General features: G+C 38.0%; 2 protein-coding genes across 2 annotated transcripts in view; both read left to right on the top strand.

Annotated features, from left to right (window-relative positions):
- The window catches only part of PCBD2 (pterin-4 alpha-carbinolamine dehydratase 2), a 45,949-nt gene extending 39,960 nt beyond the window's left edge, over positions 1-5,989 (top strand). Inside the window, exons 3-4 of the mRNA XM_026696503.2 lie at positions 323-403; positions 3,157-5,989. Of these exons, the coding sequence (XP_026552288.1) occupies positions 323-403; positions 3,157-3,267 (192 nt within the window). The 3' untranslated portion in view covers positions 3,268-5,989. The remainder of the gene's footprint in view (positions 1-322; positions 404-3,156) is intronic.
- A 1,347-nt stretch (positions 5,990-7,336) lies between these two features.
- On the top strand, positions 7,337-22,796 carry CATSPER3 (cation channel sperm associated 3). Its single transcript, XM_026696168.2, has 8 exons — positions 7,337-8,447; positions 11,512-11,665; positions 15,230-15,469; positions 18,476-18,658; positions 20,052-20,192; positions 21,106-21,225; positions 22,075-22,232; positions 22,555-22,796. The coding sequence occupies exons 1-8, from the start codon at positions 8,281-8,283 to the stop codon at positions 22,661-22,663; spliced, it is 1,272 nt and encodes a 423-aa protein (XP_026551953.2). The 5' UTR covers positions 7,337-8,280; the 3' UTR covers positions 22,664-22,796.
- The last annotated feature ends 185 nt before the right edge of the window (positions 22,797-22,981 follow it).

The following is a 22,981-nucleotide window of genomic DNA, read 5'->3' as shown; positions in this document are numbered from 1 at the left end:
TTGGATCAAATCACACCTGTTCTTAACTCAGATAATTTTCTGTATCTATAGTGTGATACAAACATTTGCCAGCTTCATCAGACTTCTGTAACAATTTGTGAAATAATCTATGTGACATACTTTCTTGGTATTATTCTCCATTACTAGTAAAATTTAACCAGGGTTTTGTTTGTTTCAGAACTGCATGTACAGTATCAGGCCTATACATGTTTGCTTTTTTTTTTACTTTTACATTTTGACACTTTTCCCTTCTGGCATATGCAGAATATAATAAAATGCTTTATTTTAAGAATAACACATGCATTTCTTTTTCGTTATGCAGGCATTTGGTTTTATGACTCGGGTAGCACTTCAGGCTGAAAAGATGAATCATCATCCTGAATGGTTTAATGTGTACAATAAGGTAATGAACTAAGATTAATGAACTAGTAGTTTATCTCTTTTCATTGGTGATTACCAGGCTCCAATTATATTTTGTAAATCCCCTCCCCCATGTAGATTAAAAATCAGATCATTGGTCAGTTTTATTCTTTTTGTTGGAATCTTTTTCAAATTATTTCACTTTCATTCCCCATTTTTTTTCAATGATTGCTTGGTTTCATATTCACCTTCCCTCATATAGCTGAAGTTGGTTCATTGAAGTAATAGGAAAAATCCACAAACTCTTGTTTTACCAGCCTTGAAAGTATAATCTATATTTTAGGCAATGGCAACTTCATTATTTCAATGCTTTTTTCATAGTGCGGAAAGAAACATAACACTGAAGCTCCACCCCTTTGAGGGATTGTATGAAATTATGACACATGCAAGAAATGAGTAGGGCACTGCTGTCACTCTGCCTCCTCCCTCTTCCTTATGTTCCCTGCAAATGTTGTTTTTTCCAGTTGTGCCTAACTTTTGTGGACCATTCTTGACCTTTAAAATGTATACTAGGGCCTCACACAGAAAGTAGCGGACAGGGAGCAAAACAACAATTTTTGTTTTATTTAAAATCACATTAAATTAAATTAGTGTTAATATGATTATTCTCCAAAATGGTATTTAGTTATTTCTCCTTCTGCCATATATATTTTTTAATTTGGTAGCACATTTTTGAGATCTTTAGGAACTGATATTATATATTTGTGATGCCTGTTCACACTTTGCAAACTACTGGGAGCAGCAGATTTTTATTGGCTCTCCAGATTTATTAGCTTTTTTTTTCTGTCCCCAGGAACAGACCCTTTAAAAAGTAAATAAAAATAATAGTATTAGATATTCTTGCTTTCTGATATTGCAAGTTAATTTTCCAAATTACAAAGCCAATAAATTTTTGAGAACTCTAGATTTCTTGGTGTAGTTTCAAATATATCTCCAGATTAAGCAATAAAATAAAATTTCTGAATGAGCATATTAGTCTGTGAGGAACCAACTCAAAATTAAAATATTTTTAAGGATCTTTAAATGTTCATATCACTGGATTCACAATTAGAATTTATCTGTGACTTTATCTTTAGGATAAATTCTTACTTTTAAATCATTTAAAATGTGCAGGTAGGAGTTTTGATAACTATTTCTATTCTAACGTTGTGTGTATATTTCTTGATATTCCTGATACAATTTTAATTTCTGAGACTTAGACTAAATCCTTTTTTTCTTCCCCCAGTAGCTTGATGATACAGAGAAATTTAGCAAAGCAGAACATAGTGTTCTGCTAGAGATAAGTGAATAATCCCTTGGAAGAAACATCAGAGCTGGTCTGTAAATTATTGCCAGGCTCTTCACCTTTATTTTAAACTGAACAGTTTTTCACTTGCAATTGGTTATAATCCACTTTTCTTGTGCAGTGAATATGTACAAGTACTTTTTAAAGAAAATATAATGTCAATTGGACAGCATCCACTGTTAAGCAAGGCAGCATTTGCATCATATATGGGATACTTTTGATCTTTTGAAACCCAAAGAAGTAAATTATGTTCATGGTAGTATGAATTCTGCCACTTGTGAGTTTGATCTGTGGTCCTCCTGACTTCTTTGGGAGGGGGGGGGGCGCATGAGCAGTAAGCTCCAAGAGTTAATCAGTCTCTCTTTGGGCTTAGACATAATGCCTCTTGCCTTGAAAGAGTCAGTAGTCTTGTCTTGAAGAGGCCTTCCTAGGTCTGGCTATATTTCATAATGTTCACCAAGTTTCCAACCTGTCCTTTCTTGTAAATTTGGTTTACATTAGAAAGTCACTGCAAATCAGCTACAGAGAATCTTAAATGACACAGATTTTCGGTCAGGATTCAGGACCAAAACAGTATTGGTCACCTGGCTCAGTGACTTTTGTTGAGACCCTCAGTGGCATTCAGTGCCATTAACTCTGGTACCTTTTGGGACTGTCTGCACGGATTGGGAAACCAGAACAGTTTTATGCTAATTCTTCTAGAGAAGCTTTTTGCAATCATGTTTTGTTGTAGAACTGTGTTCAAGTTCTGTTTATATCTGACTGCTGAGATATATAAAAAAATGTTCAGCACCATTCCAATTTTTGAACAGCAGACAGGTGCTTTTTAAACTCAATTTCTTCTTCTTGTACCATATCTGTCATCAGACGTTGGCAGTCGTGTTGCCGATCCTATTTTTATCAACAACCACATGAAAAAGCACTGTTAAGTTTTGTCCAAACCAGTCCCTTAGATTTTGAAGCCATGATCATCTTCTTCTGCCTGAACCTCGTTTGCCTTTAATCTTTGCTTAGAGGATTAAGTGAAGTATGCTGTATTTGCATCACATGTCCAAAATATTCTAACTTTCGATTTTTTATGGTTTTGATGATTTCCCTTGGTTTTCCCAGGTGGCTTATCACCTCCTCATTTCTAATTTTGTCAACCCAACTTATACGTAACAGCCTGTAAATCCACATTTCAAATGCTTCTAATCTCTTCAAGTGTCTTTCTCTCAGAGACCAACTCTCCACTCCGTAGAGCAGGATAGAAAAGATGTAGCATCTGACAAGCCTAAATATACAATAAAAACTAAATATACAAATTAAGATGTATTTGAGATTTTCATACTAAATCTAGTCTGCAAGGAAATAGATTAAATTATGAATGATTAGGTTCTTTTTAAAAATGTATTTGATTGCAATTTTTTGTACGTTATGAACTTTTTATCTTTCTTCTTTCTTGTTCAAAGGTCCAGATAACACTCATTTCCCATGACTGTGGTGGCCTGACAAAGCGAGATGTCAAGCTGGCTCAATTTATTGACAAAGCTGCTGTGTCTTGTCTAACAACTGGGTGCTAAAATAATCATACAAAATGTCTATAATTTGTTTATTTAGTCTTCTCTCTTAAAAATAATTTATCCTCAAATTTCTTCATTCCTGCAGAAGCTTTTGCATAGATACATAAAATTTTTATCAAATAGAGAAAATACTAAAATTGTTGCATTAAAAAGTTGAGTTTGTTTAGTCTGTGTATCATTGACAAGTGACAATTTGGGCAGGAATTCCTCCAAAGAAGAATGATTTGAGCTTATTAGTAGGTCAGGTTTGCATCTTATGTACCCTGTGCTGTATTTTATCTTTTAGATTCTATACAAACTCAATTTCATTGAGGACTGCCAGGGTTGTGTGTGACCTCGGGGTGTGTGGCCAGGGGGCGTGGCGAGTTCGATATCACTTATGTCAAAGTCGCCTGTAGTGGCCCAGGCGCTCGCTCTGCCAGTGAAAATTGGCTCCCGAGCTCCGTTTCTGGCTGCAACGGATTCCTGCATCCCTCTGCCAGCGAAAATGGAGCTCGAGAGGGCTGCACGTGGCCCTCCCGAGCTCCGTTTACGCTTGCAGAAGCATTGCAGACTGGTCCTTCATTGTTTCCAGGGCAGCCCCAGAGGCCACATCTAAGCACCCTAAGCCCGCGGACCTTGGGTTTGACATGTCTGCTATAGATAATGACAATGGAACAGTTCAACATGAACATCTGAATTTTTATTCAATAATGAATGTGAGGGGTCCAGTGACCCTATATTAATATGTATAATTGCAAGGAATATAGCTGAGAGAAAATCTCCCTTGCTGTAGTTATATAGATGCACTTTCCATTTGTTTAAACTTTCAGGTATTCTCTGGAATAAAATGACCACAACTGATTGTGTGAGAAAAATCATGTAATGTTCTTGGAAATCTTGGTCAGCATAAATACAGTAATCACAATGAATGTAAAAAACAACAACCCTGGTGATACTTTATATTGAGCTAAGTGTATTTGTCCGATTGATTCCATATGCTTTCAACTGTTAGGCTAGATTCAATGGGAATTCCCACTCTTCTGTTTCCTGAGGCACAGATCTGGCTCTTTCTGGACAAACAAGAGTCTTCGTGTAGCATATTGTAGTAAAAAGCCAGACTCTCTCCAAATTTGTTCCCTTTCTTGACCATTGATCATACTGATTGGAGGACTTTGTTCCAAACAACTCTCCCATAAAATATTCTGAAAAGGCTAGGCCATGAATCCAGGATGGACAGGATCTGAGGCTCAACAAACTTAGGATGGCACAATACCTGTAAGTTAGTTAGCACAAAATATAATATATAAAAAAATCACAAATTCCTTTAAAGAGCACACTAGCATATCTTGTTCTCAAGTCTGCCTATCACTTTTGCTTTACCTTAGAGATAGATTCAACTACTTTCTTCAGCAAGCTGTATCTGACTAGTCCCTATGTCTCAAAAAGATTGCAATTTTGAATAAAAGTTTTAGCAGCATTGACTCCCTAGAGATATCCGGACAGTTGTTTGGCACTTTGTTTTACCCCCAGCCCAGAAATATATAACAGCTCTTAGTACTGGTCTCAGATTTCTTAGGGCTGAGCTGAGAACCTGTTGGACAAGCCAGGGCAAGTTTCTTTGTCTGTACCCCTTGAGATTTGGATTTTGCAGTCAATATGAATTCTTCCGCCTGTCTGCGAGGCATCTGGGATATGTATATTGATTTGTTTTAGGCTTCCCTGCCTGGTTTGTGTGAGCCTAGATTGAGAAAGTCTGGGTGAATGTGATGGAGAAAAGGGCCTGCCATGAGTGAATGGTTGAACGAATAAATGACAGTTTGTCCATTCACTATACCAGGGGTGTCAAACTCAATTTCATTGAGGGCCGCATCAGAGTTGTGTTTGACCTTGGGAGGCCGGGGTGGGCGTGGCCAGGTTGGGCATGGCCATCTCAACATCACTTGTGTCAGGGGCACTGGTTGTGGCCCGAGTGCTCTGCCAGCAAATATAGGCTCCTGAGTTCCATTTTCGGCTATGACAGCCTCCTGCAGCCCTCTGCCAGCGAAAACAGACTCAGGAGGGCTGCACACAGCCCCGCTGAGCTCTGTTTTCACTGCCAGAGGCACCATGGGCCAGTCCTTCACTGTTTCCAGGGTAGCCCTATGGGCCAAATCTAAGCACCCCACAGGCCGGATCTGGCCCCTGGACCTTGAGTTTGACACCCCTGCATTATATTATGCTGACTGCCATATTAGGGCAACGTAGTATATTCATGAGATCACAGTGAGTAACAAAATAGCTTGTAAGTATTGATTTCCCTTCTTTGTAAAGTAAGAAGGTTTGCAGAAGAAAAACATAGTTGAGTTTTGATATGTTGCTATTTAATTAAGATTTAATAGCTTAAAATCTTAAACTATTTTAACTATTTAACTATTTTAAAAATCTAAAATAGGCAAAATACACAGGTTCCTTGTTAGATATAAAGACTGACCAATTTTGTGCATTTTTCTTTTCTGTTGACAAAATTAAGTATATTTTTGGTAGCAAGTCAAAAACGGAAATCAAACTGGATAATTTCAGTTAGAATCTGAAGAGGATACAGCCTTTAAAAGTTAAGTCGAAGCTCCTGATGCTATAGAATCTTCATCCAGAGATGGGCCCCATGGTTATTGACTGAATTTGTTCATGTAATTTAAATGCCTACCTTGTTTAATTTGCTATATTTTAATTTGAATAAACAATTCATATTACTCTTTCTAAACTCTTGTCTCTGGTTTCTGATTCTGCTAATTCCATATGGTGCCTATTTTCCATAATGATAAAAGTCTGTGAAAGTATTTTGATTGACATTTCTAAGTGGCCCTAATACCAATGACACATGGTCCATGTTTTAATGGGTGCTATAAGATTGTTCATTGTTTTATCTGAAAGACTGATTTTGGTGATAACTCGTATACTTCTGCACATGCATGCTCCCCTAGACATAAAACCTACTGTAGTCAGAACATGGATAAGTTAAAGGTGTACTGGAGAATAATTCAACATGCAACCTTCTTTATGAATTTTGATGTATTCAGCATAAAGGCTTTGAAAATAGATTTTAGCTAAGCGTCCTTCAATAACCAAGAAGTCAGTTTCTATCCAAAAATCCTTTTCAGAACAATGCACCGATTCTGCAAAAGACAGAAACTATCCTTGCAGGAATGGATGAGTAAATTAAATACTGGTGCTTGCATACATGCTCCCCTCTCCACTTTTATCCCTTCAAGTGTCCAAGTCAAGTTCTGAGTAAAAGCTTTAGATTTATTCCTTTGAAAAGGTGTGTGTTAATATTGCACTCTTTAAGAAAGCAAGTACTTCCAGTAATTTGTTTAAAGCACTTGTCAAAGATATTTGTGTGGATTTTAAAGCCTCTCAGAATTTCATTTCACATGAGGAAAAATCATGTCAATATTGAAGTTTAAAATGGAAATAAACTTTCTGTAATTTCTTAATACTTTTGATTCAAATGACAAAAGGATTTTTTTTAAAGGTAGTAATGGAAGGATGACTTCCAAGGCACATTATTTGGTGGCTTTTCTGAATTAATAAAGGAATTGAACCCAACATTTAGGTGAGAAGTATGGAAGCCTTTTTTGAAGCTACAGAAAGAGATTGATTGCAGTTAATGCCTCAAAAGACAACGTTGCAAAATATTATGTTAGAAGTACCAATAATTATGGCCGGATTTGAACACTCCTGGTCTAATTGTATGTTTTGATAACTTCCTAAGTCAATGTTTCTCAACTCCCAGAATCCCCATATTTATGACAGTTGCAGCAATCCGGGGTCATGTGATTGCCATTTGCAACCTTCCCAGCTGGCTTCTGACAAGCAGTCAGTGGGAGAAGCAGAATTTGTTTAACAACCACATGATTCACTTAACAATTGCCACAATTTGCTTAATAACTGATAAAAAGGTGATAAAATTGGATATGGCTCACTTAACTGCCTTGCTTAGCAATGGAAATTCTGTTCTCAATTGTAGTGATAAGTCAATGGTTGCCTATAATTTGCTTTACGTGAAGCTGATTTTAAGGACTACTTGCAAACTTTAGTTAGGACAAAGTGTAGCGCGTCTTGTACTTATTGCAGTGTCATGATTAGTATATTACACTGATGCTGTGAAAGCTATAATGGCTACAGTGGGTTGCTCAGCTTTTTCCACTCCTCTGTTAACTCTTTGTCGGACTTACTTTTGTTTTCCTCCTCTTCCTGGATAGGAGGAGGAAGAGGGAAACCTTTTCTGAGCCTTCTGTAAAGCCAGCACCTTGGTTGCATTTTTCCATTGTTCCTTCTGTTTTTTTCCAATGCGGGTCTAGTTTTTTTCACAAGCCAATCCACATTACAGATTTTCATTTCTGACCCTACTTGCTTCCTCTCTCATTAAACACATTTCTCCTTCCTCTGAGGATCCTCTAGATGTTCAATTCCCCTTGATAAAAGCTTAATACTTCCAATCAAGACATAAACACACATCACAAACAGACGTATGTTTTATCTGACAAATCTGCCCTTTTAACATTTTGTATTAGAAGGCAGACATGCCTGCTTACGATTGCCTTAAATTAAGCCAAGAAGCTTTTTAGATGCCTCTGTTGCACTTTTCATGCAACTGGTAGCTAGACAAAAGCGTAACCTCAAGAAGGTTATAACCTAGTTACATCTTAGTCATGGCACCTCAGTCTACCAACGTCTTGAACAATTTACTACCTTCAAAGTATTAACTGCAAATTCTAAAAAGCAGGCAGATTGTTTTTGTGCAAACAATTGTACTCATTTTCCTCCATACTCCATCCATAGCTGAATCATTTCTTCTACAGTATCCATACTAGAAATAAAAAATTACACCACTATCAAAATGATGGAACATTTCATGTGCTTTCCTCTAAGCTGTCAAAAACCCAAGCAGTAGATTTTAGATTTTACATATGCTATTCCAAAATTGTGAGGTCACAAAGTAAGTGAGGTCATATTGGCACTTTCATTCTTCTCCAGGTAGACTTTCTCTGAATGTGCAGTGGTGGTTGTGAAAAGATAAGCACAGTTCAAATTCTGGGAATCATGGCTATAGATTCTGCAGAAATACTTGAAAAAGCTCGACTGATTGAGAAGCTCTCATTTGAGGCATTTAAGTCTGGATCTGAAACTGAAGAGGCACGCTATGCGTTTGGATACCGGTAAGGTTTCAGCCAGGATTTTTAAAGTTTTATATCACATCTAGAAACTCCTGAAATTTTGAATTATATATTACTCAAAACTATTTCAATAATTTATGATAATTTTGAATGTTATGTTCTTGATGGAATGATGGATTTTGTAGTATACATAAAAAGGCGTTCCTTTAATTTGATGGAATCCATTTTTCTATCAAAATTCCTTTTAGAAGAGATTTTTAATGACTTGGAGTAATTTTTACAGGTCAAGAATGAAACATTTGTTCTTAGTTATGTATGCGAATACTCCACTATGCTGTAGAATCCTTTCTCCAACAGCTTCCAGCCTCCCTGGATTTTCATACTTTATTTAACTCTCTAAGTAATACATGATGTTGATCTTCCCCAACTGGGCTTTTTCTAACAGTAGGTAGCCAGAGAGGCTTCAGAGTGATGGGAAAGCACATAATGGAAAAGGGCAGCAATGGGCAGTAGGAGTCTTATCTACAGTTCTAAAAAAAAGTTCAGAAGCACCAATAAAAAAAAAAAAAGGAAATAAATTCTCATCTACATTAAGACCAGGGTAAAAAGCTGCTTTTTCAGAAGGAGGAAAACTTTAGAGAAAGTTAAACAACAAGTAATGGATGGAAACTAATTGAGAGAACCAATCTTGAAATGAGGAGAAATTTCCTGACAAAACATTCAGTGGAACTAGAGGTGGCATTCAGCGGGTTCTGACCAGTTCTGGAGAACAGGTAGTGGAAATTTTGAGTAGTTTGGAGAACTGGCAAATAACACCTCTGACTGATCCTGCCCCCATCTATTCTCTGCCTTCCGAGTCCCAGCTGATGGACTGGGTCTTCTTTTGTTGCCCTGCACAGGAGAACGGAGCTGAAAAGCAGGTTAGTGGGGTGGGGAGGGAATGGGGATTTTGCATTATCCTTCCCCTGCCATGTCCACCAAGACATGCCTACCAAGCCACACCCATAGAACCGGTAGTAAAAAGTTTTGAATCCCACCACTGATGTAGAACAACTTGCCTTCAGAAGTTGTGGGTGCTCCATGACTGGAAGTTTTTAAGAACAAATTTTTCTGGAATGGTATAGGGCAGAGGTCTCCAGAGGAATTCTGGGAGTTGAAGTCCAAAAGTCTTAAAAGTTGCTGAGTTTGAAGACCCCTGGTGTAGGGTCCTGCTTAAGCAGCTCCAAGGAGCTCCAAGCAGCTCCAAGGTGCCTCTATTACAGGTGGTCATAAGTTACTTTTTTCAGTACTATTGTAACTTTGAACGGTTCGCTTAGTGACCATTCAAGTTACAATAGTACTGAAAAAGTAACTTATGACCACTTTTCACACCCATTTCAGCATCCCCATGGTCCCATGATTTACATTCAGATGCTTGACAACTGACTCACACGACAGTCATAGTGTCCCACGCTCATGATTCCCTTTTGCGACCTTCTGACAACCAAAGTCAGTGAGGAAGCCAGATTCACTTAACAACCGTGTTTCTAATTTAACAACTGCAGTGATTCACTTAACAAATGTGGCAAGAAAAGTCGTAGAATGGGGCAAAACTCACTTAACAAATTTCTTACTTAGCAACATGAATTTTGGACTCAGTTGTGTCTTAAGCTGAGGACTACCTGCATTCTGTATTCTGGTTAAAAGAGTCTGACAGTGAAGAAAATCAAACCATGGTTCACTTATGAAGGAACTTGAAACTAGAGTTTGAAGTAGGTTTCAGTTTTTTAGAAAGGGAGATCCACAATTAAAGATGTATGACAGTAATTGTAACGTGAATGCTGGGAGAAGGGACTAAAGCATGACATACTCAGAGAGCCTTAAATTATATACAACCATAGTCTAATACTTTTACCTTTTTTAAAAATAAAAAATTAACCTAGAGGCTAGGGCAGGGGCGTCAAACTTACTGGCCACGCCCATACCCGGTTTACCACTATGTCACATGAAGCCGCTGTGACACTGTGAGTTTGACACCCCTGGGCTATGGGTTAGGGTGCTTTATCCTTTCACTCCTCTATTATAAACCACCTCTTGGCTCTTTTTAACCATTCAAGATGGTCAAATCACTTTAGTTGCTACTTTCTTTGAAATTCCCTTCCTCTACAATGGCTTTTCTTTTGGAAGAAAGATAAAAGTGTTCTCCTAGGCGGGCACGGCAAACAGTAAAACTTCCTGTTACAGGGAAATCGGAAGGTGTAATGCTCTTGTATTCCCACAACACCAGGAGGCTTCAGAGCCAAGGTGATTATTAGCCTTGTTCCAATTCCAGAGGAGATGAATCCAAGAAAAATTTTATTTATTTATTTAGTCAAAAGCTTACAATACAATAGAAATAAGAATAAACATAAGTTTAAATATAAGAAATAGGAACTAATAATTGGGGACAATAGGGCAGGATTTGTATTTGTAGCAAGTCCTCTGAAAGAGTGGAGTGGGGAGTTTTCCGTTGGAATTTCATCAGCCCCACTGCATGTAGTCAAGACGCTGTCGGTATCTGTGACCTCCAGGGACACGGAAGTGTAGCGTTGCTTTTGCCACTGCATAGTAACCAGCCTTTTTTTATTAGTGGGGAAAAAAAATAAATTTGGTTAGAGCTGAACCGAGGTGAGGTATTCCCTTGCCCCTCTATCTATCAACCTTTCCATGAGTCAGCTGACCAGCCCTATGGAAAGACGGGCTGCAACTATAGGGACCCTTCTGCAATTATTCAAAGCTGCTTCTGGGCATTTAAGGGGTGAGACTGGTGGCTGTGTAGAATTACCTCTAAAAGCATTTGGCCCTTCCCAGGAAAGGAAATGTTAAGTCTTACTCTCCCATTGACTTGACATCTGAATTCTTTTCTTGCTATTTCATCACAATTGAAGGGTAATCCAATGAGTCTATACTTGCAGTTAGTTCTTTCAACTATCTGACTGCTTCTATCTAATCCAAAGCCTTTCATATATAACCACACCTTCTGCATGATATGAATTTGTTTTTGTTTGAACAAGCAGTAGCTTAAGAAAACAGGATTTTTCAGGTTGCAGATTCAATTCTGTCCTTTTTTTTTTCTTTTCCTTTCCAGGAGGAGAGATCCTGACCTGTATAAGTTTGTGGAAAATGTATTCTATCATCCTCTATTCAAGTCTGTTATGATCAGCAGCATTATGCTCAATGCAATATTCTTGTCTTTAGAAACAGATTATAAAGTTCGCTATGAGTCACATTTGTTCCTGCAGGTAATGAAAACTGCTGACTGAGGTGGCCACAATTCCTCATTCTGAAGGCATTTTTTTTAGAAGACAAGATGAGGAGAAATCATGTTTTTAAAGAGATTTCAACCAACTCATTGAGCCAAAGGCTATCAGTTTGTGATAGCTACCCTTTATCCCTAGCAAAGCAATTATGACTGGGGACAGGTAGTCCTTGACTTAACAACCTTTCATTTACAACAGCACTGAAAAAAATGACTCATGACAGTTTTTCACATTTATGATTGCTGCATCATTCCTGTGGTCATGGAATCAAAATTTGGGTGCTTGGCAACTGGCATGTAGTTATGATGATTGCAGGCTCCCAGGGTCATTTGATCGCCATTTGTAACCTTCCCATCCAGCTCTGACAAGCAAAGTCAATGCGGGAAGCAAATTCATTTAATAATTGCAAAATTTACTTAACAACTGAGGCAAAAATAGTTGTAAAATGGGGTAAAATTCACTCAACAATTGCCTTGCTTAGCAATAGAAATTTTGGGTTCAGACATAGGTCGAGGGCTACCTGTAAACTTGATCATAATGGAACATAATAGAGGGCTTAAGCCCAGGGGTTGCTTGGAAGCTTATAAGGGACTTCCCGTTAGCTATCAAGTTAGGCTAGCTAACTAGAAGTTAGCCACTTCTAATTAGCTAACTTAGGTGAGATTTTGGTTAGACCCAGCAAGGTTTCCATGCTTTCGTGTTCAAACTTTAAAGAACAACTAGTGAAAACAATGAGATTCAATTGATAAAACATGCAGCATATGTGTCTTTCATAATATCATCTACAACTCAAGGGCAAGTCCTTTTTAAGCAATGCTGCCCCATAAAGAGATGCATAGTGATTGAGGCACAGTCAATTTTGCTGAATGCTTTCCCTGGATTGGGGTACAGCTGTAGAAGACAGTGTTGCAATTCTGGGAAAAGATACAGCTGCTTTAAAAAGATGTTGATAAGGATTGTTAGAGCTCTCTTGCATGTCATGGAACACATTTTTTTTCTTTGGATTGTACTATTTATGCTAATTTCTAAAGTAGGCCTAGGGCAGGAGTTTCAAACTCATCTCATCATGGCAGCGTCATGTGATGTATTGGGACTGTTTTCCCCTTCACTAAACTGGGTATGGTTGTGGCCAACGTGTGATGCATGCCAGGAGTTTGACAGCCCTGCCCAATAACAGGAAGACCTCCAGCAAAAGCAGTATTATTAGCAGCAAATATGTAAAGCGGGGGTGTTCAACCTTGGCAACTTTAAGACTTGTGGACTTCAGCTCCCAGAATTGGAATTCTGGGAGTTGAAGTCCATAAGTCTTAAAATTGCCAAGGAGTTGAAGTCCACAAGATTGGACACCGCTGATGTAAAGCCATTGTTGTCCTCTCCTGCATAGAAGAGCGAGGTTCAAATGTAAGCAAAGATTCAACCTGGTGGGACATCAGACTAAAATCTAATAACCCATAAATCAATTTGGTCTACATCTAATCACAGTGGTAACCAGCACTGGGTCTGTGGCTTGATAATTGAGGACATTGAGACTTCTTTGTTCAGGCCATGCCCACCCATAGCTATTAGGCTTTACAGTACAGCCGACTAGAAAAATAGGTAATAACTTCGGATATATTTCTCAGCAATTGCCTGAAATTTGAATCCAGATTTTCCACATATTCCTTCTCCCTCTCCCAAATATTCCATAAAGCTTGGAAAATATTGCGCTGCATCTTCTGTATGATAGAGATTGGTTTATCTTGACTGATTTTTCCATCCTAGTACTGGGTATACTTTTCTCTTTACCTAGAAATCTTTTTAGAACTGAATGTGTTTTGCTTATAAGCTCCAAGAATATGAACTTGAAATGAAAATGTTTGCACTGCAATAACCTGTTTTGTCCTGATTTACTGTAGCCTTCCTCTTGAGAAGGATTTATCTTTTACATACCTTGAATCTCTTAACTTACTTGACAGGGGCTAATAAACATAAACTTCTGGGCTTTAATTATATTTTGCTGGCACAGAAGAGGAGAGAAAAGCCTGGCTAATGTCAAGAAGTCTGTTCATTGCTTTATTTTTTAAATAAATAATCTGTTAAGGGCTTTGAAAATGGGAGTCAGGTAGTTTTGCTTATTTATTAAACCCAGATCATTATACAACATTATCACCTTCCAGTAGACTAAAAATAAAAATTAGAACTGATAGAGCTGCATCATTTCATACATTAACATGGAATTACTATCCAAGAGGCATAGAACTACGTTAAAATTTAACAGTATATTAGACAACCAGACATTGGGTGGATACCATTTCCTATGCCAGTGATGGCTAACCTTTTCTTCCTTGCATGCCAAAAGTGTGTGTGTATGCGTATGCGCATGTGCATGCGTGCCTGCACCCATAATGCAGCATGTGCATGACCCCCACACCCTCCTGCACATGCGCATGTGACCCCCCTGCATGCCCCACCCTCCGTGCAATACCCAACAATCAGCTGGCTGTCGGGAGGTGCGCACGCAGTGCATCTCTTCCGGGCGACGGCTCATGAGCTGGCAAAAATGGCTCTGCGTGCCACTTCTGGCATGAGTGCCATAGGTTCACCATCACAATCCTATGCAGAACTTGTCTCCTTAGGATGTCTTTTTTAAAAAAAACTGAAAGAGCCAGAATTTCAGTCTCAGATCTGAAACTTGAAGATTCACTGAGCGATAGATTGATTGATTCACTCGCATTGGTATGCAACTAGTATTACTCTAAGAGGCCTAATTCTTAGATACCTCTCATGGAAGAACGCATGGCTAGACTTGCCGGATCTAGCCTGTAATAATCTGGATGGCCACCAAATTATTACAAATTGGTGAGGTTGTGTCCTGCCATTTTCCTAGCCTCCCTCCTTTATGTTGTCTGCCTCCCCAGTTTTGTGCTTCTGAACAGGAAACTCCACTCCTAAAGGAAGGAGTGAGCTGCACAGGCTCAGCATTTATCTGCTAAGGAAAAGGTGTCAAACTTGCAGCCCACGGACCAGATGCACCATGTGCTGGCCACGCCCACCCCCATTATAGCGAAGGGGGGAAAAGTCACGATACGTTACGTGATGACAACGTGAAGCTGTGAGTTTGACACCCCTATGCTAAGGTAAAGACTTATTTGTGAAGTCTAGAAGCACTGGAATCAAGAGTTAAAGGCTGCTCTGCTTTGTACAACTTCTCATTTATTTATTTACTTTTTTATTAAAATAATAATTTGTTAAAAATGAAGTCAGAGGGCACAACTGTCAAGGATACTTTACAAGGATACTTTACTTTGTTTCCACCATTCTTAATCGATTACTTCAAACTATTCTAGCAGAACACTAAAATGAAATAATCTAGTAAATATTTCAACTGGATGGTAGATAAGCAGACAAACCTGAAAAAATGACTAACTAATTTATAAGGTTTGAAAAAGAATCATATGTGTGTATAATGTATACACATACATTATGTGTGTGTGTGTATACAAGCACACCCATATATGCAAGCATATTCCTTTGAACAATATCACTTACAAACAATTTCTTTCTTAGGTAGCAGATCTGATCATTTTAGCCATCTACACCACAGAATTTCTAATGAGCCTTTACTTGGACCCGATTAATTATTGGAAAGATGGTTATAAGCGTTTTGATGCTGCTGTCCTTCTCCTTGCTTACCTGCCATACACCATTGACCAGAGTAACCCCCAAAGACACCATATTTTCACCATGTTGAAAGGGTTCCAAGCTCTCCGCGTCCTCAAACTACTCTACTACAGTCCAGGGATAACTGTAAGTAATCAGATACAACTTTCCTTTTCCTGTTCAGAAGGGACCTCTCTGTCTTGTATACTTATGTGATGTTGTGGTCAATATTAATGCCAAGATTCACCTGTAGGCTTTGGGAAGGGATCACATATTGGAATGCCTTTCTCTCTGCAACAGTGGCAAATGTCTGCAACTCAAGTGGAGGATGAGGGTGGAGGTTCATTCTCCGAGCTTGTGGGTTGGTTTCTGAATGTTTCATTACCAGGTTAGGTAACCTGTTCAGCAGAGTTTAGGGGGTGCCAGTGTTGGTGTTCTCCTTTTTGTAAGGGCTTTGTATGGTGAGTAGGTCTTGTGATGTGGAGGTCATGTCAGGTGAGGGTTGTGTCAAGTGAGGGTGTTGTATTGGGTCACTATTTCACCCAATATTTCATTACTAAATAGGTAACATCTAGCAATGATTATGTTATCTGGTTTGGTAATGAAATGTCTGCAAGAAAGTAGTCATGCTCAGGAAGTACCAAGGACCTCACAGAAGTAGTAATTTTTTATTTTTATTATTGATTGATTGATTGGATTTGTCAATTGCTTACAAGATAATAGGTATAAGTATAAACATGAGTAAGAATACAGGAAATAGGTACGAATAAATGGGGACAATAGGACAGGGACAGTAACCTCTACTTTTTAAACAAAGTTTCTACAATACAGTACTGTTGTTCCCACTCTTTAAGAATATCTATTAGATGTCATTTTTCTTGGTCTTTTGCAATGTAATAACTCTTACTTAATAAGCCCTTAGAGGAAATATTAAAAAGCATGGGGTCATCTGCTAAGAACTTCAAACAGAACTAATTCTTATAAAGAACTGAAAAATGACATCAGTGTGGTAGATTCTTCAGTTACAGATGTGAATTCCTACTTAAGAACTTTGCTTGAGTGCATTGTGTTGGTCATGGATTGTGGCTAACATTGCAGGAAAGCCCATGCAGCCTACATACTATTTCACTCTAGGGATTGACTAAAGAATAGGCTTGCTACCTTTCCTTTACTATAAGCATACAGATGCCAAAGGGAACCTATGCAATCTGCTAGTTCTTTCAGAACAAACATCTGTGAGTGCCAAAAACATCTCACACTTCAAATCTTAAATCCATTTGTTGGACTATTTGGAGTTAATGGATAAAAAGTTAATGGATTTCTGCAAAGCCAGGATAAGCTGCTCATTGGTACCCCTGGATATAGCAAAGAAATAATTTTGTGATGTCAGATCAAAGCAGCTCCTGTGCCTTTTAGTATTGAGACAGTAACTCCACAAGCTGTCATTTCAGACATATTTGCATATGACTTTTTGTACTCCAGAATCCACTTCTAAGTTCTAACTTAAGCACATGGTACTATTATTCATTATGATTATAATGTTCACATGTGCTGGCCAAATAAATAAAAGCAATGACTGGAAAAGGCAAAGACTAACTTGCATGCAGCTTTGAAGCCTTCATTCATCTCACTCTTTAAAAAATAATTTCCAACTCAACAGAATGTTGGAAAGAAATTATGTAAAGAAGACAGAATTCAATCTAAGAAAAGAGAACAGAATTGTGGCCAAATTTAGTGTGGGAGAAGAATCCAATAAAAGAAAAAATCAATTTTTTTAAAAAATGGGCTAAATCAGGCTGGGGACTGTGGAGAAAAAACACTCCGAAAAAATTCCCCAATGTACCTCTATATAACAAGCACTGAACAGTGGCACAAAATGTTGCTGACATTTTAAGTCCTCCCTCCCAGGCATGTGATCCAAAGTGGAACTATTTTTAAGGGATTGGAAGAATTCAAGAAGGTGTAATTTATATGCTGCCCCTAAATTGTTTTCTCTGAAGTAGCCTATGGGGCTGCCAGTTTATTGTAATTTCTTTTTTCACAATTAAACATGCCATGCCATTGTTGATCATTGTGTAAGATGGCAACTTTGCTTCAGATGGGCAAAGATCCAACTCTATAACCTATCATTCCATTATTTTTAGTTTAGAGCCTCCTTCCCACCCTGCATGTAGAGATAGTCGTCAACTTACAACAGAATTGGGAAAGGGAAACTCTTTATTAAATGGTGTGGTCAATGTGAGGTGTCATATGTCCACCCCCAATTTTGCCACCTTTTTTGCCACAGTCTGTCAGGTTTCCAAGTGATGAAATCCATTTAAAAAAGAAAAGAGCAAAGTCCATCTCCCAAAACAATTTCTTTTATTTAGAAAAGCATCAAATTGGCAAAGTCCTTGGTTATTCCGGATCTGACACAATCCGAAATTACGCCACAATATCAGAAGTTAGAAACAAAAGCCACATTCTCCAACAGAAGTAATTCAACGTTGCTTGATGTCATAAATCTGCGCCTCAAGGTGCCTGAACACAGTTAGCTCATTTTCCCATGGGAAGAAGAATCACCTAGCCTAAATAACTGTCCCTATCTCCACTTTTCTCCCCTTAGGAATATGACAAGCCCAAAACCCTTCCCCCATGTCCGCCAAAGAGAAAGTAAGAAAAAGAATATATACTAAGCCTAACTAAAATGGCTACATACTGTATATGTCAATTTCGGGCTTGACACAGTCATTATGTAAAATCGTATGATTGCAATTTGTTATCTCCCCCCCCCACTTCCCTATTGACTTCGTTAGAAGCCTGCTGAGATGGCAGTCACATGATAGGACACTGCAGCCATTATGAATACCTGCCCATTACTCAGCACATGATTACCTGACCACAGGGATGCTACCACAGTTGTTCATGCAGTGATGCAATTTTAAGTCACTTGTTAGCACCATCACAACTTCAAACAGTCACTAAAGGAATGGTCCTAAACTAAGGACTAGCTGTAAATCATCCTTCCTGTCCTGGTGTCCTCCAGAGGTGGCTGGCAGCTCTGAAAATTGTTGTTCTCATGCACCTGGAGACCATCAGGTTGGAAGCAATCGACATAAAATTACATAAATTGTATTCACTTGTATTCTTTTCTTTTGTTCTTCCCTTCTACAGAATCTACTGGCAGCTATGGGACAGACTGTGAAAAATGTAATCTATGTCCTTGTCTTGTTGTTCTTGCTAATGTTTATCTTTGCTGTTCTGGGGCATGGTTTGTATGGAGACGAACAACATGGAGATCCACAGAACTGGGGCAGTTTAGCAGCTGCCTTTTTTACACTCTTCAGCTTAGTAACGGTAATTTTTGTGCATTTCACAGGTTGGTCAACTCTGCTAGACTAATGTTATTGTTTTAGAATGGGAACCGAAACTGAAGACTTTCTTTCTCCAGGCTAGTTTTCCAACAAAATGAACCTAGATAGACAAAAATTGGAATACAGCTAGAGGGAGTAGAGAGCATCTGAGTGTTTATAAAAGAGGAAACAAAGGGCAAGACCTTGTTTATTTAGATCAAGGTTATTAACTTGTCAAGATTGCACTTAGTATTTTCTCCAACCCTGTTTGCTTTGATTTAAGCCATTTTCAAGAACTAAATTTTAGTCTGGATATCACTCGAGCTTTGTGGACTTACATAGATAAACAAGGTCCAAAGCCCAGGGTGAGCTTTGACAGTGTTCAAACTTTGCCTATCATGCATGACTAGGCTTTTTTTTTAAAAAATGTAACCCCTCTCTAAGTTACCTCTGATGTTCCAGTGGATCACAATTCATACTTTGAGAACCTATTAAGGAATTACTTGTTTTGCTGAAAATTCAGACTATAATGTCACTAATTGCTTTTCTAAGATTAAATCAAGCTGGTATAGTTGCTAGAACTGTTTGATTTAATTTGCATTGTAAGAAGATAATCCTCTGCAAGTATCATCATCATGCCTAAGTAGCCTTTGCGAACATTATTAGCTTAGCTTGCAGAGTGAGCACACTAATATACCCACGTAGGAGTAACCATGATTTCTCTGGATCAGGCCAAATTGGTTTAGTCTACCCTTTTCTTTTCAGAAGGATCAAACACACGTTAATAGAAGGCCCCAAAGTGGGACATAGGCCAGGAGGTAAAAAAACAACAACATCAAGACACCAACCATAATGATATACCAAGCTCTACCCCATTTTTACATGCTTTCTGATATTTTGGTTGTGGCCACTATCTTGACTTTTTGGCCTGCGTCCTGCAAGCACTCCTAACATGGGAAGATTTCTACTTTCTCATGTTCCTCAGCTTTTGCTTAATACTGTAGTCTTTATCTTACTTAATCTTTTTTTAACACAAAAGGAGATAACAGATAAAACAAACACCAAAATGACTGAAATGGCATAAATGCAGCAGTGCAGTGAAATGTATGAAATATTTTTATTACCTGATTGGTAATTTTTGTTACTTAGAATAAGTGCAATCGATTTATACCTGATTAGGTATGTTTGTATTGTGGGAGAGGGGGAATACATTGGACTAGAGCAGTAGTGGAGGAATTATGGCCCTTTTATGACTTATGGACTTCAACTCCCAGAATTCCTGAGCCAGCCATGTCATAAAGGGGCCATAGTGTCCCATCTCTAGACTAAAGAAATAAGTTTTCAGATGCTTGACAAAAGGTATCTTTAGATTGTAATGTTCAATTGATAAATTTCAGGTTGATGGATGGACAGACTTGCAGGAGGAATTGGATAATAAAAAGTTTGTTACAAGCCGAACATTCACAATAGTGTTCATTCTCCTAGGATTTTTTGTATTTTTCAATATGTTTATTGGAGTTGTCATTATGGATATCCAGGTAAGTGAACTTTATGTGGGATTTAAAAATTTCTACTCAGATCCAATTACTAGAAATAGACATTGGGTATAAAAATAAGGTCAACTATCGCAGGGTTACTGAATGTCAAAATTAAAGTATTTAATCTGTTCAGTAGAAATCTCTTTTGGGATATTATTTTTCTATATTTTTAATTTTGAGGTTTTTTTTTAACATAATGTGGACTGTATATAACCCCCTGTTTGATTCTGGTTTACCTTAGCTGAAAAGTGTTTATGTTAGGTCTACCAGATCTGGTATGTAGAACTTCAGGCAACCAGTAGATATGAACAAAGAATTAGTCACCTCAAAGCTAAATGAATGATAAATCTAATAAATAAGAACAACAAATTCAGATATTTTTATATATGTGTATATACACACAAACATGCACACACACACATTTGCAGTTGTCTAGTTGTTTTTCAGATTTTTGAATTTCAGCTCTTAATGCAAATATTATGTTTTAAACATTGTATGTGATTGGACATGTTTATCCACTAATAATAAGCCATCTCAGAGGTTGTTTTCCTACCAGTAAATTACAGTGCCTTCTACAGTCATCCAAACATGATTGTGTCAAAATAATAGTACAATTAAGTCCTGTTTAGGTCCTAGGTAACCTAGAAACTGAGGAGAAAGACTACACAATGGAGAGAAGTTCCTTAAAGTTGCAAAGTGAAAACAATATCATTTGAGACATGGCTGTTGGCCAATGAGGCAGTTGATTTTAAACTACTGTTGCTCAGAATTGGCTTAACCAGATGGTTGTAGATTGCAGTAAATGAATTCTGCTCTGTAGTTCTCTTCTGTCATGTCCAGCCAGTGAGGCCATTCTTAGTAGGAAGCTAAAACCAAGTGGGCCCTTTATCTCAACATCCTTTAATCTATGTAGAGCTCAACTGAACAATATGAGCAAAAGCTGAAAGAAGAAAGGCAGGTTACTTTGATTGCAAAGAAGCAGGCCATCTTAAAAAGGCAACAGGAAGAAATATCTGAATTGTTCAATCTGCAGGTAAGCTCTGTATTTTATATATTTTTCAATAGACAAGTTTTCCCGTTCATTCGTTGTAGTTGATTCATCTCATTTTTCACTGTATTGAGCGTTCTCACATTCACACATCTTATGTTCCCTGTTCTTGCTGAAATGCTGTCTTTGTGGCTTTGGGATGTCTTTTCATCCCAGGCCAACATCAGCAACCAGAAATTTCAAAAGCTTTAATTCAGTCACATCATAAACATCATTAGTACTCTGAAAGTTCCCCAGCTGTTTCACAATATCAGTTTGAGTGCCATCTGATCTTAGAGAACCCATCGTCTGGCATCATTTTGTCAATCACTTGGTTGATGTGGTTTTCTTGGTAAAATACATGAATGATTTGCCACTGTCTTGTCTCTTGTCTCTCCCCATCCCACCTCAGTCTGAAATGAAGCCTTTGCCATTGTCATTAAAATCCAACATTTCTATGTTGCTGCTACCCCATATGTTGTATAGGCGACTCTATTTGCTTTAGCTAGGGAGCTGGAATGATGTTCCTGCCTTGTGTAACCCTACTGTCATTACAGATACTTACAAGTTCCCAATGTTTTTCCCTCATCCCTCCCATAGGAACACCCTTTCCCCTCCATATTGAGCTAGCACAACATAACTTGAGGGGACCCCCATCCTTAAATATTGAGACTGGACAAAATTTGTAAACATTAATGAGGTTATTCATGAGGCAAATTTTAAATCTGATGACCCACTCCATACGTTCCGTTGTGGCTATTTGGATAAGCGACTTTTGGTTCTGTGAAACCAAAACTGGCTTCTGAATGAATTCTGAATGAGTAATTAAACTTAACAGCTCTCTTTTCACCCTAGAAATCAACTGAGTACAAAACTTTTGATGAAATGGTGGAAAGCTTTAAAAAGAGCCTGCTTCATTCAGATCCTATGATCTTGGAAGACTTCTGTGCCAGCCTGCCATTCATTGACCTCTATTTGGCATCCCTTGATCGTCAGGATGCCACTGTGTACAAGTGTGTAACTTTTCTTAAATAAGAGTCTGGGATTTAGATCCTACTCACATGCTAACGTTCAGCAATGATCAAATGCTTCACTGTCCCCAATCCTAAGACCAAATAGCAAACATTCTTTTTAAAGCATCTGAAATGGTTACCTTGAACACTATAGTTAAGTAATGTGTTTAGAGATGGCATGGCCAAATGACTTTTGGAGCAATTTGCTGCATGTTAAATATAGAATTGAGTAGAATAATTCTATGTTGCACTGAAAATGAATGAACTTGGCTTTTTTTTGTCTTTCAATACTGATACAATGACTGTATATGTTTAATTTCAGGCTTCTAGATCTCTACTACGAAATGGTTGCCATTTTGACTACCCTGCTATACCATTCTGAGGAAAAGTTCTTGCACTCTTTGCAGTGCTTTAAGGGAAAATCTAACTAGTCCATTGTCACCAAAGTAATGTAGGACATTGCTGTGATTAATGTGCCAAAATTATTTTCTTTGCATTTGAAAAATAAAGTAGAATAGAAACTTAAGTTTTAGAACTGGTCAGATTAATGCAAAACTCCCATGAGCTAAGATATTTTTGACTTTGTTTCTTTTTTGAAAAATGCAAACATAATATGACTGCTTTGCTAATATACCTTGGTGTTGGTGGTGATATTTCTTTCATTTTTCATAGGTTTATGGCAAAATATACACACACATGCATTATCTATCTATCTATCTATCTATCTATCTATCTATCTATCTATCTAT

Source organism: Pseudonaja textilis, chromosome 2 (genome assembly GCF_049901715.1).
Source record: "Pseudonaja textilis isolate UNSWEBS1 chromosome 2, rPseTex1.2, whole genome shotgun sequence".
Classification (NCBI taxonomy): domain Eukaryota; kingdom Metazoa; phylum Chordata; class Lepidosauria; order Squamata; family Elapidae; genus Pseudonaja; species Pseudonaja textilis.
The sequence above is the reverse complement of the archived record's forward strand: the minus strand, read 5'-3'. Positions and strand labels throughout refer to the sequence as shown.